General features: G+C 38.4%; 1 protein-coding gene across 1 annotated transcript; it reads right to left on the reverse strand.

The window, feature by feature from the left end:
* Positions 1–2792: 2792 nt before the first annotated feature.
* Positions 2793–19102, reverse strand: LOC124172162 (zinc finger protein 260-like). The gene is made up of 4 exons (XM_046551577.1): positions 18964–19102; positions 12353–12478; positions 7740–7803; positions 2793–4512 (listed from the first exon to the last, which is right to left on the reverse strand). Exons 1-4 carry the CDS (start codon positions 19081–19083, stop codon positions 2837–2839), a joined length of 1986 nt encoding a protein of 661 aa, XP_046407533.1. The 5' UTR covers positions 19084–19102; the 3' UTR covers positions 2793–2836.
* Positions 19103–19479: the final 377 nt, after the last annotated feature.

The following is a 19479-nucleotide window of genomic DNA, read 5'->3' on the forward strand; positions in this document are numbered from 1 at the left end:
TTGCCACTGGCGAGGAAAAAATAATATGTTAATTTTGTTTTGCAATTTATGGAATTTTACTTGGAAAATTGTGCGCCTATTAAATTTGTATCAATCATGTGCATATCATTGTGGATATTTTCAATCGCAATTGACGCACTAAAACCTTTTAAAGTGATAATTGTCCAAGGCGTATTTTTCGCGCTGATTCCGATTCTGTGCTTAGATTCTTTTTATCACATTTAGTTTCTTTAGGACAGCTTAATGTATGTTTTTGCTTTTACGAAAAAGGAAATTTAATTCATTTATGTATCCTGAGAAAGTGAGTGTGTATGAGAAAGTGTAAATAAAAATTTCCTGCCAAAATATGTTGTCCTATGATGTCATGCGTTCCTATTCTGGCTGCTTCAGCTGCAACTTCTCATCAGCATGTGACCAGCTGTAGGAGCGAGAAGATGTTCGATTTCTCTGATGATAATAGAAGATAGACATTTGTTATTTGTTGCTCGCAAGAAATTACAGCTTATTACAACGTAATCGCTGAGAAGTGGCTTAGCTTTAATCAGAATGTAGGCATAGATAGTGCGTGAACCATCCTAATGACTTTTATTACATAAACAGTGAAATAACTTTTAAGGCTCAAAGGTGGAAAATTACCCCATTTTTCAGACAGGGCTATAAACTTTATATAGACTGCCTTTTGGGTGGCCAAGATAAAGAATGCGATCCCCATGTGTTGTGTGGCACCAATGTAGAGCTTCTTAATAGTTGGTAGAAGGGAAAATGTCATAAGGAATTTGCCGTCCCCATAATTTGGCAGGTCATTGTTCAGACTTATTTTTGATGAAAAAAATGAAAGGAATTACGACGAAGTCAAAACACACTGTAAAAAATCCAGACAACTTTGAATCGGCGATACTACCGTTCTCTCACTCCGAAAATTTACAAGTGCCGAAACCAATGGAGTATGCTAATCGCAGCAAATATTCAGAAAGTAATAAAAAACGTGATAATGACGGATTCGGAAACTCGAAGAACCCAAGTTTTGGACCGAGTAAATCTGCTGGACCTCATTTTATGACGCAAGAGAATTTAAATGATGTACTGCACGATTTAAATTTTATCTTGAAAGCAGGGTAAAATATTAGGATCACAATTTAAGGGTTGAAAATTGTTGGATCCAAATACGAAACTTTTGATGTCCCGCTCTCGCCATGACGAATTTGAAATGGTTTCTTCACCAAAACAGATTTGCTTTTTGCAATGATGTTCTCTCTGTTATGGATACTCTTAATTTCGAATTAAACACAGATGATTAGCGTTTGCTCATTTATTCCTCCTAGGTTATTTTAAAGGATAATCTCTTACATAATGGCAATGAGCTCCCATCAATACTGTTAACTCATGAAACTGAAATGAAAGAATCTTACGAGAATACGCAGTTACTTTTAGAAAAAAATCACTACCAAAAATATACATGGAAAATTTGTGGCCACTTAAAGTAATTGCAATTTTACTAGGATTACAGCTTGGCTATACGAAATGTTTTGCTTCATCAGCGAATGGGATATCAGGGACAGAAAAAATTGTTGCTTGAAAACAATGTGTCCGGAACGTAAAGAACTCGTCCCTGGATCCAAAAATGTCCTTTTTCAGCCTTTGGTTGATCCAAAAATATATTCTTTTTCCTCCTCCTATTAAATAGCGACTTTTTTTAAATTTTGTGTAAGCCATGGACAAATATGGTGCTGGTTTTACTTACTTGAAACAAAAAGTCGTTCAATTAAGTGAGATCAAATAAGAAATATGTATTGGGCCACAGATTAGGAATTGAAGGATACAGAATTTCAGTAGGAAGACGGATCAATGGAGAAAAGCGCGTGGAACGCATTTAAAAATGTATCGTGACATTTTTTAAGAAATATCATGGCAGAAAATTATCATGATCTGGTGGCTATGTTTATATAATTAAATTGTACCAAAATATGGGCTGCAATATGAATTTTAAAATCTATTTTCTTGACTCAAACCCTGCCCTTTTCCACCAAACCTAAGCGCTTTTAGAGATGAACAAAGAGAGGGTTTCGATCAAGATATTTTACATTTGGAAAAATAGAACCAAGGAAATTTCAGCAACATGTTATCAGATTACTGATTGACACTGAATAAGAACTTACCATTTGCTAAATATATAAGAAAATCCTACGAAAGTACCTATTTTTCACATTTTTAAAATCACGATTTATTTGATTAAATATTCTTGAACCCTTATTTAGTTCGGTTGTCCTAAAGAAAGTAGACGTGATAGAAAATATCTGAGCCATGATTTGGAAACAGGACGAAAAGCACCTCAAGGATCATCCAACAACATCTCTAGGATAGAAAAAAGTTTTTTGTTGACCAGTGTATTTAGGGTAATTCCTGATGCTCAAAATCGCTCCTCGCCATTGCTGCCTTGCAGATTACGTCTTGCGAATATTTATCCTGTAAATTTTCAGAGACGAGAAAATGAGGAAGTGGAGATGGGCTTTCAGTGAATTTTATCACGAGTGCCGGAGTAGGAGCGAAGAAGGAAGGGAAATGAGGGTTAGAGCGAGATAGCGGGTAAAAGTAAGGCACTATTCCTAGGGATATCAAATGCGCCATCATTGTAGAGAGGAGTACGAAATACGTTCGAGCCTCGGTTCGAGGCAGGCAAATTCACCGTCACGACCTTGGTGGCTGAAAAAAGACCGTATTTGAATTTCCCTCGTCTCTTTCCAAGGATTATATACTGTTAGAAAGGGAAGCCATTCTCCTGCGAAGCGATGGTAGCGGCACAAACTTTGTTGGGATACTTTTTCCCCCATAGTACATGTCAAACTAAGTTGCTCTTAATCGAGAAAGACTTTTCACACTCGTTGCAAGAAAACAGTTTCTCTCCCGTGTGCGTGCGTACATGTCTAAGTAAGTTGCTCTTAATCGAGAAAGACTTTTCACACTCGTTGCATGAAAAAGGCCTTTCTCCTGTGTGAGTACGTACGTGAGCGTAGAGACTGCCTTTCCTAGAGAAGGACTTACTGCACACCTTACATATAAAAGGCTTCTCTCCGGTATGTGTTCGCAAGTGACTGTCGAGAATACTCTTCTGATTGAAACACATGCGGCAAATGCTACAAGAATACGGTTTATCCCCCGTGTGCGTACGAATATGTCTAACTAAGTGGTTCTTAATCGGGAAAGACTTTTCACACTCATTGCATGAAAAAGGCCTCTCTCCCGTGTGTGTTTGCATGTGACTTTTGAGATTACCCTTCCGAGTGAAAGATTTCTGGCAGATTCTGCACGAGTGGGGTTTCTCTCCCGTGTGCGTGCGTACGTGTCTAACTAAGTCCCTCTTATTCCAGAAAGACTTTTCACACTCGTTGCATGAATAGGGACTTTCTCCTCTGTGAGTACGTACATGAGCGTAGAGATTTTTTTTCCTATAGAAGGGCTTGCTGCAGACCTTACATATAAAAGGCGTTTCTACTGCGTGTGTCAGTACGTGACTCTTGAAATGACCTCTATGAGTGAAAGACTTGCTGCAAGTGCTACAAGAATACGTTTTTCCTCCTGCGTGTGTAAGTTTGTGTAGGGTGAAGTCCCTTTTCTGAGTGAAGGACTCAGTGCACTCGCTGCATGAATATGGTCTCTCTTCCTCTCTCGGACCCACGTGATTGCGTACATTTTTAATGCTAGTTGACTCTGAAGATAAACGCTGTGAAGTTGATTTCTCTCCTACTGTGAAACTTTTCGTCAATCGTCTTATGTTTTTCCCATCCCCTTTTCCTCCACTGGTTTCCTTGATGAGCACATTTTCTTTTGGCATAGGCTCTAGTCTTTTCCTATCCAGCCCACTTAAAGCCTTTGAGATGGTAGGCTCGCAAGAAATGCTGTGTCCGCTTGATGGAAGTGCTTCCAGAGACTCATCTTCGATTGATGATTCCGCTGCAGCATCAAAATTACGAGCAACAAAATGAATTTTCATGTGTTTCATTAGCTCCTTTCTGTTATTGAACACATCTCTGCAGTTAAAACAATTATATGAATCTTCGTTTGAACTGTAACTATTCCATGGATTTTCGATCAAGCAATTAAGTACCTCGTTGTTGCCTCCCATGATGGTCTCACAGCCACTTCTGTCATTTCTACTTATTCTGATAAACCTAAGGTTATGCGAGGTATTTGGTGCAACACAACCACTTCTCTCCCCAACAACAGCCATTGCGGGTCCACCTCTGCTGCTTTTAAGTGATTCAATGTCTTTGGTATTACATTGTCTGTCATCAGGAATTGAGCAACTTGATATCTTATCAGAGTCAGAAGCACCACATTTTTCCAAGTCTTCATCTATCAGATTTTTCTCTATCTCTTCATGGGATGATCCAGCCTTGGAATCAATCTGTGTCACCAAAGGTGTGGGACCAATGCATTCATCAATTGAATGATTCCTTAGATTTCCTTCTGCAAGCAGATATGAAGTGGATGTTGTTTGCTCGGCAGCCAGGACCCCTAGAAGAAAATTTCAAATAGCAACTAACACAGTCAAATATGAAATTTAAGACTAAAACATCTTCTATATAAAATCCGTTGAATGGACGGAAAAATGCACAAACAGGTGGTACAATAGCTGCTCAAGTTGGACTTGAATAGAGACTCGATGTAAATGAATGGAGGGGAAAAGAACACATAGCATAAAAATGACGAGGGCAACAGGGGTGTAGTAGAACAAAAAAGACGAAATCATGGGTTAAAATGATACGTATACAAATAATTAAGCACACACATGCGCACCACACATACAACTTCCAATTGCAGAAAAAGAATAAAATTAGACCCCTTTCATAATTGGTCCTTAAAAAAGGGAAAAATATTTTTCTTTTAAATCGAATATTTAATGATTGGTGAATATTTTCTAAATTAAAAAGGTTCCTAACAATGGCAATCACATTAAATTTTGTGGTACTACAGATGAGTAGTACGAAAAATTATTTTGAAATTTTCCTGGATTAGTTTTCATAGAGGTAATTAAAAATTTAAAGATAAAACCAATGAATAAACAGCCAAAAGAAACTCCCTTGAGTGAAATATACCCAACTGTCATGAGATAAGCAATGGTTTGGAGCGGCACTGGGGGCAGATATTCCAAGTATGGCACGAAAGTCTGAGCTCTTATTTGTGTTGGGACAATAGCATTTCCACTCTTTTTCATTATACGTAGTTTAATCATTTCCCAAGCTATCTTCTGCAGAAAACCACTCCTAATAACTTGAGAAGATATTTAATGAACCTTTAAAATGCCAAGGGCAATGAAAGCAGAAAAAATCAATAATTAGTAAATAAAATGACCAAAGGCTGCCATTTTGTATTACGTCCTGCAGTATAGTTTTTGCACAGAATTGGACGTTCACTACATCAACGTCAATTTTAGTTGTTGTAGGATGTAAGCGTATCAGATTTATTTTGGCTTTCCCTTTCAGCATCAATGGCATAATCATAATACATTTTATAAAGAATAAGGACTAATTTATTATTTTGGGTCAGTATGACATTATCGTCAATTCTTCTGGGAACTAAAGAGAGATGAATTCACTGCTCTGCTTTTGCAAGGGAAAATTTCTCTCAGAATTCACCTCTTATTTCTTTTTTTTTGCACCAGCATATAAAGACCTTTCTCTTTCAGCAATTATTTTGGCTAAGGGTACAATAGATTTTTCTTCCCTGTTGTTCATTATATACATTGATGAACTCTGCTCCCGCATTAGCAGTAAAATAGGTTTATTTGCTGACGACCCCATCATCTATCGCGAAATTAGTGATCACTCTGACAATGAAATTCTATCATTGGACTGAAACAACGTTAATTTGTGGAGCCAAGAGATGGCACTCGAACTTAATCTGAGCAAATGCATGACGGTAAATTTCTTGTGGAATTCGTACAACTATAACCATGTTTATGCAGTGGATGGTGTTAACATAGTGGCAACATACGAAGTGCCCTACCTGGGAGTTACGATAACTTTGAACCTATTGTGGGGAACACACATAAGATATATTTGTGGCATAGCCCTGAAGAAATTAGGATTTGTCAAGCGTATTGTGGGAAGATTTTCAGATGAGATAGTTAAATATAGGTGCTATTTTGCACTCGTCCGACCGCACCTCGATAAAGCAACGAGCGTATGGGATCCAGCAAAGAAAGACTTAATCAGCGAGCTGAAAAAAAATACTAAGGAAGGCTGTGTGGTTCGCCAAAAACCGCTACCTTTGTACAGAAAGCATTACCCAGATGTTATGTGAATTGGACTGGGAGCCACTGGAGACTCAAAGGCCACACGCTAGGCTTAGATTTCTTGAACAGTTGAGAATGGATTTCTTTAAAAGCAACACATAGGACAAAATACTAGAGCCCCACTATATTTTCAGGTCCGATAGAAGCGATAAATTAAAAGAGTTGTTTTGCGGAAAGGGTAGATATGGGAATTCATTTTTCCCCCGAGCCGTAAAGGACTTTAATAGATGATGGTCCTAATTCCCATAGAGCATATCCTTTTTATGTAAGAACAGGGGAAGGCCTAAGACCCCCTACCACACGCCTTTCAGGGAATTATGCAGATTGAATGTAGAATTATTTGATTGATATGAAGAATTCGGCTGTTTCTTAGCCATACTGATTTCGTTTCTGGAGCATACCTATCAATTTAATATTATGTCAACCATATTTTCTCCTCCAAGGAAGCTTCATGCCTAGTTGTCAGTGAAACCTAACAAAGCACCTTTGCTAATCCCAAGGACAAAAGGGTGAAATTGCTAATTTTCCCACGAATTCAAAATGGTCCAAAAGCAGAGCTAATTTTTGCCCTCATTTGACCAAGTTCCATATATAATTTTCAGCATTCGCACCGCTATTCACCGGCATTTCTGGAAAAAAGGTGTGTGGTTACTATGAGTAAATTTTTTTTCTTTCAATAAACTAGTCTCCAAGCTTGGTTGAAGCAAGGCAGTATTATTTTTATTCATTTGATATGACCCTTTAACTGTCAAAAATGCCAAATGGAGAAAATGAAGAAAAAATTCTTAGCCATTGGTCAGTTACATACCCAACAATTTAAGTGAAGCAAAAATATTTTGTTAGAGAAGACCATTAAAAACGATTCAGATGACTACGAAAAAGTAAGTAAATATAATAATTCTCCCCTATCTCATTACCACTTAAAATAAAGACAACAGGAAATATGTATGGATAACTAATTCAGGTTCTTCATCCTTCAGAATCAGTCACAATAAGGCCGATTTCAGAAGAGACCACTTTCCACATTCCTACATTCTCCGCATGGCACAAGGAAATCCAGAGTTTTCTCATCTGAAAGCGGTCTGAATTTCACGACCAGTTGATGCTGTTGATGGTGCAGTGCCTGGCCAGATAGAAATGGGCGCAGCAGAGAACACCGTGTCATTTGACTCGTTTGAAGGCATCCGTACATACATTAGGTTATATGAAAGCACGGCGCCTTGCCACCTGAAAGTAGCCTAAGCCTTATCTGTATACATCTATTTGTACCCCTTGAAAGCACTCACCCACTGCTTCCATTGCAGACTCATGGGCTACTGTCAAATTCTCAATAATTGCTCAAGTCACAGTAAAAGTTGGCTAAATAAAAGCATAAACATATACATCCTCCACATTAACATCAATCCCTCCAAGTATAGAGTTATTTGCAACCTGTAAGAGTACTCACCAAATGCAGACTCATGGGCAGTAGTTGAACTCTCAAATGGGTCCTCATCCACACTTAAAGTAGGCTGGAAGTAATCAAGATATTAATCATGCATGAATAGAGATTAAGGTCTTTTTTGAAAGTATTGATTTTAACTTTTTTATAAACCACATTACATCAAAATTTGGAATTCCTCATAAATTTTTTCCTCGCAAAATAAAAATATTTTCAACACTTCAGGGAATCAAATTTTATTCCATTTTTTTTTCAACATGTAAACGGACTTTTCTTTATGTTCCGCCTGCATTGTTATATTATCTTCAAAAGATAACTCTGCAATGGATGTAATTTAGTTCCTGTGATACCATATAATAATTAAGGTTTCTTTCGCAACGAATGAACCAAAATAACGCAATGAAAACTAGGCATCTGTGTAAAAAATGGGATATAACCTGATGCTGCTATATTGCAGAAAGAGATTTCCACACAGAAAACTAAATGTTTCAGTGATAATCATGGAAATAATGATGAACAGCAGGCATTTGTAAAATTTTGCACCATGACAATTAGAAACAAATGATGAAAAATGTGCTGCATGTGAATGTTGAACCTAGTGCCTCCAGATAGTAGCCAAACACCATAACCACCACACTACCGCTGCTACTTGTAAGGAGACAATTTCTAGGGGAATAAATTAGATATATAAATGTTGAACTGCATTCCACTTTTAAAACCATTGGTTATAAAACCCAATATGGGAGGAGATTTGTGGACAGCTCCCTATGCACTACAACATCACAGAGTTTGATTGATATGTGACACCTGATTTTCTTAATGAGCTATGAATTATCAGTCCTCGGATTTCATATTGTAAAATAAACATCTTCATGAGGCATGATTTATTGGTCGCATGATATTTTATAGTAAAATAAATATCATATTGATATTTTATTTATTGGTACCAAGATTTAACATAGAAAAATATAAGGCAAGAAAACTACAACAATTAAATACAAAATAAAGTGGAAAAAATGACTTATTCTGAGATAAGAATATGTACTTCTTTCAGTTATAAGTAACTTTGAATCGAATAGGTAAGACTGCCTGTAAATACTCGTGCGTAAGCCTAGCTAACAAGGGGAGACCATGAACCTTGCTCCGCCTTTTTCAATGCCGTATTTTTTATGGCCTTCGGAATGGTAAACACATCTCTGAACTAGTAGTGGTTCTGTTGTATGGGCCTTAGTTTGGCTGCAATTAATTAATTTTCATGCGGTACTTTTCACAAGCTGCCTATAGTTCCATAATATCTCACCTCTTAGCAGACGGGTCAGGTGGGGTAGTGGTAGCGTTTCAGGCTACCACACAGGGGACCAGGGCTTCATCATGGCTATATATTTGGTTGTCTTCATCGTGATCATACGTCACCACCTTTTTCAATACTTTTAATAGGGGTATTTACCTCAAACGAAATTACCCATTCAAGTAGATGCTAACCGTGAGTTTTGGCTAAAAATTCATATTGGTGAAAAAATTTCTGCAATAGGTACGTTACAATTTCTTTTGTGCTCGGTTGAAATTTGTGCGCTTTTGAAATGGCCAGTTTCCACGGGAAGTCAGCCTCCAATGGCTCTGAAATCACACACAGCTACTTTGCTGACTGCATGCTTTCAGTGAACGCCGTTAGCCAAGCCGTACTTGAATTTGTGGATGCCGTGGTGAGAAATGCCTTCGGATTGTGGTTTTGTGAGGGCTAATTCTAATACTGCGCATAATATGAGCTAAGTGCCAGATACTCATTTTTCATTTTCAATAAATAGTGGTCAAGGCAAGAAAAAATCTAAATACGCAGAATTTATATCTAATGATGACATTTTTAGCACTCTGGAAATTCAAGGAGTCAAGCGTGCGAGGTTAAAGTTAATGTAAATTAACTATGATAACACTGTAAAATATATTAATTGTACTTATGAGTATATTTTGTATCAAATACTTAATTTTGTTACCATTTATTTGGCCTTGGCTGGCTTCCATTTTTATTTGATTTATACCCTAGTAAACACTGAAGTGGTTCACGAGGGATACATTTCATATTATATCAACAATCCCTGGCACACAATGCTCGTTTATTTTAAGTTTGAAAGGCTTTTGATAATTTCTAGCCTATAAAAATTATGGTGACTAAAGGGAACTAATATCTTAAAATAATCAATTATGTTCCTCTCAGATTCGTCTGCATTGTAACATAGAATTGCGAATTGTTGTCAATATTTATTCTTGTGAAGATTACTGAAAGGCCTCTTGCACACGCACCGATTTTGGATAGCCAGTAATATACCAGCCGTCACCATGCCTACGGCAACCATCGTACGCTTTCGGAGCGTTTGAGCTGACCCGCCTATTCCACACTTTTTGCTTAGCCTTTTAAGGGTTAAATTTTTAATAGAAAAGCGCTGAAACTGCCGCCGGTATCCCCTCCATGTGTACTTTTATTTAAGACCGTAAAAAAATTGGTGAACAACCCTATTGCAACGAGCATAGACATGAGACTATTTTTTTATCATCATAATAGCGTTTAGGTATTTAAGCAGTGTCATTTTAAACAAGGAGATACGAGGACTACACTAACAAGGGTTGGTGTGCACCAAAATATTAATTTTTTCATTGCTTATACTAATCAACTTCCTCATTAAAAATTAAAATCACTCCTGGGAGAGCACATGCAATTACAAGCTCCCAGCGATTAACAACATGCGTACAGACATAATTAATAAGAACAAAAAAGGATTATAAAATGCCATATTTCTCAAACACTTATAATTCACTTTACTCCAAAGAGAGTTTACTAACAGTACCTATGTGCTAAAAGAACCATTCCAAAATATAATTTCAACTAATAAATAGGGTGAAATAAAAGTTGATGGCCCAGGACCAGGCGTGCTGGCATAAAAAAATACGTCAATCCTCGAAAACCAAGGATTTCAACATTGTACATATATTCTGGAATAGAATGGTCTCGCGTATTCCTACAATGTGCTTTAACTGTCTATATTGTGAGTTTTCAAAGTTTGAGGTATTGAAGCTAATTTTTTAAGATAAGGAAGAGGAACCCATCACACATGGCGTATAAATTATGCCGCGCGACCAGCCGTGTACCACCTGTATACATCTGTATCACCTATAAATGTACAAGATTTAACTACTTTATAGAAATAAAGTTTAATTTAAACAAAATTCGAGTGTTATCATGTATGCACATAACGTGGGCAAAGTATGCCATTCTCCTGGTTGGGTAGAAATAACAGTCGCACCCGCTAGAGGGTTAAAAGCAACAAACAATTACACCAAATGTGTCTTGTGCTCGCCGCTTCCCAAAATATTTCATGGCCCTTCCATTACAATAACAAAAGGCCCACCAACAAATGTCATTTCTTAAAAAAAAGCCACTGTTATAGGCCCCCATTTATCTTTCGGTATGTTTTTGAGGATAAATAGTAGCAAGTGGAGCCTTCACTTCTCTGTGTTGAAAATGACACTGCTTCAATACCTAAACACCATTATGATGATAAAAATATAGTCTCATGTCTATGTTGGTTGCAATTAAAATTAATGAAAAAGATGATGCGGTATGGTCACAATGACGACAACAAAATATATAGCCATGACAAAGCCCCGAGCCCTGGTCCCCTGAGTGGTAGCCATAATCGCAACCACTACCCCACCTGACCCGTATGCTGAGTAGTGCCATATTTTGGAAGTATACGTGGCTTGTGAAAAGAACCACATGAAAATTAATTAAGTACAGCCAATCTAATGCCCATTCAACAGAACCACTACTAGTTCAGGGATGTGTTCACCATTCCGAAGGCCATAAAAAATACGGCATTGAAAAAGGCAGAGCAAGTTTCATTATCTCCCCTTGTAAGATGAATGGAATCTGAAGAAGGGTCGCTATACTTCCAATAAACAGTACCACTAGGAATCCAGACTCCTGCATTGCAGTAATACGGCTCTCTGTTATTCAACACAGGGAAAAAAGTGGAGCTTGGTCTCTTATAAAGCTACAGCTTTAGGTCATTTGCATCTCACCCCCCTCCCTTGTGATGAAGGCAAACAAGTAGGCCACTTGCTGAGGTACCAATAAAAGTAGCATAAACGTGCCACTCACTGTTAGCTAGTGGCCAATACATTTCCCCTTCCTTTTGTGCGCTATTGAACGATAACCAGTTACTAACAAGTATCTATATAAGGCACTTGACACAAAAATAATGGGTAGCTTCTGAAAATCACAGGTATTTTATGTCATCATTTGAATACATAACAGCAACCACATGAAACACTATGGGCCACCGAGGAGCCCCACGTCCCCACTGGAGGGCTAATAAGGTTTAGTTTATCCGTCCCAGGATTTTATATAGTAAAATATAAGGAAAGAAAACTAAAACAAAAAGGTACAACATAAATAGGAAAAAAACAGCTTTATTAAGATGAGAAAACATATTCGAGCAATTAGTAACTTTGAATCAAATGGGTTACCTTTAAAGCTGTGTAAAAATCAAAATGTCCTAGCAGTTTCTATGATTGACATTTTTACCCAATTTATCCTTCAACAATTAATTAAATTCCACACGTACCTGGGCATTCTCCTTGGGAGATGGTTCCTCCTTTGTCCCGACCAGCGTCCAGTCCAGGTCTGCCACCATGGCTCCCCTGCACTGAGCTTCCACCTTTTCGTCTTGGGAAGCAGATAAAGTATTGAGCTGCAAAATAAACCCCAATCATCATCATTGAGATACAGAAAAATGGAAAATCTTTCGAGAATTCCTCACACGAATAAAATTAAAGTTAGTTTTAAATGGATATATTCTTCACTACCCTGCAAGCTACCTCAAGGTAATTAATGTTAGGAATGTATAATTATGTTGTTAAATTTACCACTTCACTATGCTCCTATTTCTTCTTAATTTCATTACAAAATCCTCGCAAAAGCTACTTGCAGATCCTCAAGGCAATGGTTTCTGGAGATGTAAAACTCCAGATATAACCTTATTCAAAACAGAAACTCATTTTAAGGGAGAAATTTCTATGAGAGTCCACAGCACAAATGTAATAACACACATTCATGGAAAATTAATAGGGTCAATAATGGAGGATAACTTAAGTGTATTTTGGCTTGTAATTTAGTTTAGAGACCAATATAATAGTTTTAAAATTTTGACAAATAAAAATACCTAACTCAGGCAAGATAAAATGGAAAACCATTCTGAGTAAACAAAAAAGAGAAATCTGTGGATATACTCCTTATACAATAAAGGTAGTACAGCTTCAATGGGAAGATATGAAGGTTCATTTACTCTGCATGGACAATTAATAAGTAGGGATAGGAAAATTTCGCGGTTTCAAATTTTGTAGATTTAGCAAAAAAGTGTCCTTATAGAGAAAGTTACAAAATACCACAAAGTGACTGGGGAAATGGCTTTTAAACTCAAAAAATATCGCGAATTATGTCAAAAAACACAAATTTTTATTTTTTTGGGGAAAATGGTTGAAACTATCATTTCAAAAACAAGAAAACGCAATACATTGCACGGAATGTTTTCAATTCGATTAAAATGAACACAAGTGCAAGTATTCCTTAGGTACATGGAAGACAGCAGTTCCTCGTAGCATGACTAATGTTACGATACAATTGCGGGATGATGGCTTTGTGTGTTTTTAATTTGCAGCCACACAATGCAATAGACAGCGGATCTCCCATCTTTACTCTGAAGGAATAACTGTCTATTTGCTCTCAAAGTCAAACAATGGAAGAGCAGCATGCATCGTAGCCGGCCACTAAGACCATTGGAGCACAACACAATTTATCAGAGGTGCAGTTTACATGGCTAAACGTTTCCCTGTAAATGTTAAACAGTGTTTTTTGTTCAAACATTGGTTATATAACCCCATGTGGGAGTAGGTTTGTGGTCAGCACACGACACACTAGAGCACTATAATGTTTTATTGAAATCTGAGACCTTCTTTCTGAACACTCACCTAGTTACCTTCGATTCTTGGAATACTTAATTTAGCACTTGCATAGTAGGGAACTACATGCAATTTGCTCGTCTTCCTTTTACCTCTCACTAAACAAGAGATTTTTTAACTACTCCAAACAGAAAAGACAAAACTCTCAGGTAACTCCACAAATGCCATTGAAAACTAATTAACCTTTTTGTGCCAACCGTCTGGTTGACCCAACGGGCAATATCATACACGGAATATCTGACATTGGATATAGCTGTCATGGAATTTTCAAAGCAGATGACTGGGAAGGGAAGTGACTGCTGATGCAGCCATTGTCGGATGCATTCAGGCCCAGCCTGTCACTCCACTTACCGAGACATTTGGGCCACTCCTCGGCAATTATGCCCCACCCTCCCCATATTACACTTTTTTTGTACTTTCAAATGAATTCTTTGTTCTGTTTTATGCATAAAAAACTTTTAAATGAAATTCTATCATTAAAAATGATAGAAATCGGAAAAAAGTCTTAGTACCTTTAGTTTACTAACTTTGTTGTCATTAACACTAAAAATTTGTTTAAATTCGACAATGCTATAAAAAAATTAGTAATTAATTTGTAAGAGTAAATTTTAGGAAAAAACACATACCATGTTTTAAATACCGAGGAAACTCCACCCCAACAAGGAGCTTAGCACAGACAAACGTCAAATATTCTTAATCTGCTTGTAGCATGGAAAACATTTTCGTATTGTAGGCACTGGTAGGAAAGGGTTGATGCTTTTGTCAAAGCACCATATCACATGACCTTAAACGGCTTCTTGTTGGGTTGACGCCATCCTTTAACTATTGCATTAGATGCTTTTTTGAAAGACTGGAAAGTTAGAAAACAACATCGAGATACCTAGAAGCTTCCAGGGACAAAATAACTGAAGAGGGATTTAAAAAAAGAATGATCAAATAATAATTTAAGTAAAGTCCACTACCTTGCAGTATCTAACTTTCTAAAAATAAACTCTGATTGCTTCATCAATACTGAGATAATTAGAGTACAATCATGCAGGCTAGTAAACAATTACACAGTATTGAAAAATAGCATTGCAAAAATTTATAAATAACCTGCGAGATTACCCCATTAACAAAAACCTTTTCCAGCACAGACATTTGGGTTATTGAAAAGGAAGGTACTATACAAGCATTTTAGATGAAAGTAAAAAGCTATAGAGATAAGGATGGCAACGATTAATCGTTTAACCCAAATAATTGATTTTTCTCTTTCGATTAATCAAACAACAATAAGTAACCAATTAATTGAATGATTAATGTACTTTAATAAAATTACTAAAAATAATCAAGAATCAGAAAGAATCAACAATTAATTTTTTTTAAATTTAAACTATGGCTTCATATTACGTATTTCATTTTGTTAGGAATGAGCCTGGGAAAGTATCGACATTTCTTAAAGAAAAAGTGCTTTCGGAATTTAACCGACGATTTAGCCAAGCTGAAATTATATTTCTGCCGGCTCTGGCAACTTCTTCGTTTCACGATCTATGTAATATCCAAATACAGTAACCTGAGAAGGAAACTTAACAGCCTTGAATTCATTAACCCACCACTTGCTGAATTCCACTCTGTAGTCCACAAGCTATAAAAATGAAAAAAAAATATATTTCGAACATTAACAAACAAAGGAAAAGAGATTAATTTCTCATTCCCCGATTTAATAAGATACATTCTCCAATCCTTAAGCTGTAGCGTTGGACTTTATTCGGGATTGCCACCGGTTAAGGCTCTCCATCTCTGCCGACGTTTCGATGGCCGAGTCGTCCATCGTCATCAGGGCTTGTCTTTGCGTTGAGTGATCCCACTTATATAGTATGAGCTCCAGATCAGGTGACTCGTGATTGGTCCGCCTTTTCCCGCCTTTTTTCCCGGGCTTCGCTGACGTATTTAACCACCGGTTTCCAGGAATTGCTTAGGGCGTAACCAGCATCACGGTTCATGGTGTTAGTCGTCGTCCGAAATAAAATAGCTTCCTTGGTCAGCCTTTCCCAGAATCTGTCCACACGGCACAGGACCTTCGTGTTCTCCCAGCGAATGGCATGGTCGTGTGATATGCTGTGCTCAGACACGGCGGATTTTTCGGGTTGGCCGAGCCTGAAATGCCGCTGGTGTTCCTTCATCCTGGTGGCGATAGTCCTTCCTGTCTCACCGACCTACACCTGGCCGCATTCGCATGGAATCTGGTAGACCCCTGGTGTCATGAGGCCGCAGGGGTCCTTGGCCGTCACTAGTTGGTTTCTAAGTTTTGCAGGTGGGCGAAAATAGGTATTAATATCATACCTCTAGAGTATTCTAGCTATTTTGCATGAGACGGTCGAGACGAAAGGAACGCCAGCAAATGCTATTGGTTTTTCTCCTTCTTCTTAGGTGGCGGTGTTGTGGTTGGTGAAGGCGCTTGTCAGGGCCTTGGAAATGTCTCTTCCGTGGTGGCCATTCTGCCGGAAGGTCTTCTTCAGATGAAGTAACTCCTTGGGGAGACTCTCTGAGTCACAAATTGATTCAGCCCGATGGATAAGGGTGGACATGACTGCTGCCTTATGGGAAGGATGGTGATGACTTCGACCGTTAAGATAGAGGTCGGTGTGGGCCGGCTTCCGATACACGCTATGTCCTAATCTTCCATTTCCCTTCCGATAGATGATTATGTCAAGGAAGGTTATCCTGTTGTCTTTTTCCGTCTCCATGGTGAACTCTATATTGGGGTGCTGGGTATTCATATGATCTAAAAATTGGTTGAGCGTATCCGGTCCGTGTGGCCAAACGATGAAAGTATCATCAACGTACCGGAAAAAAACATTTCGGCCGCAGGGAGGCGGTGGCGAGAGCCTTTTCCTCGAAGTCCTCCATGAAGAAGTTTGCAATTAGCGGGGAGAGTGGTGATCCCATGGCGACTCCATCGGCTTGCTCGTAGCATTCTCCGTCGTACTTGTAATATGTAGTCGTTAATGCGTGATGAAAAAGTTTCACCGTGTCACTTTCAAACTTGGACTCCAGCAGTCTCAGCGTATCCCGTAGAGACACTCAGTGGTGAACAGAGACACTACGTCAAGACTTATCACTATGTCGTCTTCACTAAGTTGAAAATCTGCAAGGGCCTTCACGAACTCTGATGAATTCTTGATGTGGTGATCACAGTTGCCTACATGCGGTGATAAGATGTTCGTGAGAAATTTCGCCAGGTAATAGGTGGGTGATCCAATGGCGCTCACGATTGGCCTCAGAGGCACGCCATCCTTGTGGATCTTTGGCAGGCCGTAAAGTCTTGGAGGTGCGGGTGCTGGAGGATGCAGATTCTTGGCGGTGTCCGTGGGGAGGCCGCAACTCTTGATCAATGCGATCGTTTTCCGGGTGACGCAGTCTGTGGGATCGCGGTGAATTTTCCTGTATGCCTGGTCCCGTAGAATATCCAGTATCTTTTGGTGGTTATCTTCAGAGTTCATCAGGACGGTAGCGTTTACCTTGTCAGCTGGCAAAACTTTGATCGCCTTGTTCCTCTGTAGCGCACGAATGGCGGCTTGCTCGCTTCTGCTGATGTTTGCTTTCGGTAATTTGGCCCTCTTCAGGGCCATGGAAATTTCAGCCCTCACCTCTTCCGCTAGGTCAACGGGAAGTTTTCTTACGGCAAGTTCGACACCAGCAATAGTATCACAATATGGTATGTACCTCGGAGCTGGAGCGAAGTTGAGTCCCTTGGATAGGTCTGAGATGGTGGGCTCCTCAATACTCTGGTCCACCAATTAACCGAATAACTAGGGGCACCTATTCAATTAATCAAATGATTGATCAATCAATTAATACAAGGGTCTCCAAAATATAGCCTGCGGAGGGCATTCATCTGTCCCATGCACTCGCTGCAAGTAGCGCGCGATTCACACTCGCCTAGCTCTGTGAGACGCCACTAGGAGCATTGCAGCGCTGTACTGCCCATCAAAGTTGCCTTCAACTGTTCGTAAATAAGAAATACGCCACGGGATTCTTCAGTAGACGTTGGCATCGAAAACATCAACTTGGAATGTGGCCCTCGTGGCCTAGTAAATTAATAGTGTGTCCCATCAGACTTATGCAACATAGAGCACACAAAACCTCATTAGAAAATGATTTATATCTTTCAGTCAAAACGATCAACATTTTTCAGATAAGATATACATTTCTCTCCTTGACCTTGGCAATAAGAGCCACAAAGTCACTCTGAGGTACTTACCTATTTTGTAATATGAACACTCCTCAAAAAAACCAACTAAAACTATATCATCTTTTTTTCAGCATAATAAATCACTTTAGAATTTGGCTTCCAAGAAGGTAATTCATTGTGTAGAATAGATTAACATTATAAGTACCCAGCATGGGTATCACCAGATAAATACAGCATGAGAGCTGTTGGCTGGTGCCTACGGCCGTTTAATACCAATTCACATCATACAATGGTGCCTATCATACAATCTGCTCAATAGAAGCTATTTCGAAAGCATGGCTGGGCCAAGCTATTTGATCAATGTGCAACATAAATAAACGTTTCTGATAACTTTTCACATTAATCATGTTCACTGAGTGTATGTAATTTGTTATTTTAAAAAATCCAGGTGAGGGAATTAAACTGAAATGCCATAAAAATGAACAAGCACCATCATTAAATTCATGACTAACAATTCCATGATCGCCCTATTTTCTACCAATGCAACTGATACCTCAGAAGAATATCTACATGAATGATATTGTTGCCAATGGCTCTCGGGAGCAGCTGTGTGTTCCACTTTGCCAAGCAAGCTGTTGAGTCCATTGCAGGTCACATCATCACATGGCGAATGATATTGTGCAAAAATGCACAAAACAAAATGTGTGTCATGCGATTAGCTTAAAATAAAAAGGTTAGATGCACCTGTGCCAATTTTTAGGAGCCGATGCTTCTCACCTATCATTTATTTTTGCAACAAAAAGCTGTGAATGGCAGAATTTGTGAATGGGACTGGAGCTCTCATTAAGCTGACATACACAGAGCTGTGAAGGCACCCTTACTCTCATTATCTCTTCAGGTTGTCAACAGGTACAGTTACACAGTCAAAGTTTCTTTCATTTACTAAACTTAAAGTTTGTTATTTCTAACAATCATCACTTCATATATTATTTCTTAATATTAATTAATAGATTTTTATGATTACCAAGAATATTTCAAGAATACCTTTGCAGTGTCACCTTCCTCAGGAGATGGTCCCTTCTTGGCCTCAATAAGCTTCCAGTCGAGGCCTGTCAGGACGACTCCCCTGCCCTCATCATCCACCTCTTTGCCTCCAGAGGCCATTGAAGTCTGGGGCAGCAAGAGAATCTACAACCAGAATTATAAAAGACAGAGATACAGAAATATAAAAATTATAATCATTACGAGTTAGTCACAGGAAGAAACTTCAATTTCAGCATTTCAGCACTCATCTGCATACTATACCACACACAGCCTTGAGGAAAGTAGTGCTAGGAATTTTATATTCTGTAAATTACATTTGCAAGTTTGTCACAAAGGTATCTTTGTTATAGGTCTAACGCATCTTTTTTTTTCAATACAAAATCTCTGAAATAATCCACAGAGCAATAGACCAAGGTGTTGTTACCACCAAATACCACGTTATTAATAATGATATATTGCGTACGGAGATCCTTTTCATGAGATAAAAATTCCACTACGTAGGCATTAAGATTTACA

Source organism: Ischnura elegans (assembly GCF_921293095.1).
Source record: "Ischnura elegans chromosome 13 unlocalized genomic scaffold, ioIscEleg1.1 SUPER_13_unloc_1, whole genome shotgun sequence".
Classification (NCBI taxonomy): domain Eukaryota; kingdom Metazoa; phylum Arthropoda; class Insecta; order Odonata; family Coenagrionidae; genus Ischnura; species Ischnura elegans.

Excerpts from the sequence above, each read along its gene's own strand:
- LOC124172162 (XM_046551577.1), bottom strand. The coding sequence starts at position 19,083 with ATGGCCTCTGGAGGCAAAGAGGTGGATGATGAGGGCAGGGGAGTCGTC. Across the intron at positions 12,479-18,963 it reads AGGAAGGTGACACTGCAAAG|CTCAATACTTTATCTGCTTC; the intron begins GTATTCTTGAAA and ends TTTATTTTGCAG. Across the intron at positions 4,513-7,739 it reads TGCCCATGAGTCTGCATTTG|GGGTCCTGGCTGCCGAGCAA; the intron begins GTGAGTACTCTT and ends ATTTTCTTCTAG.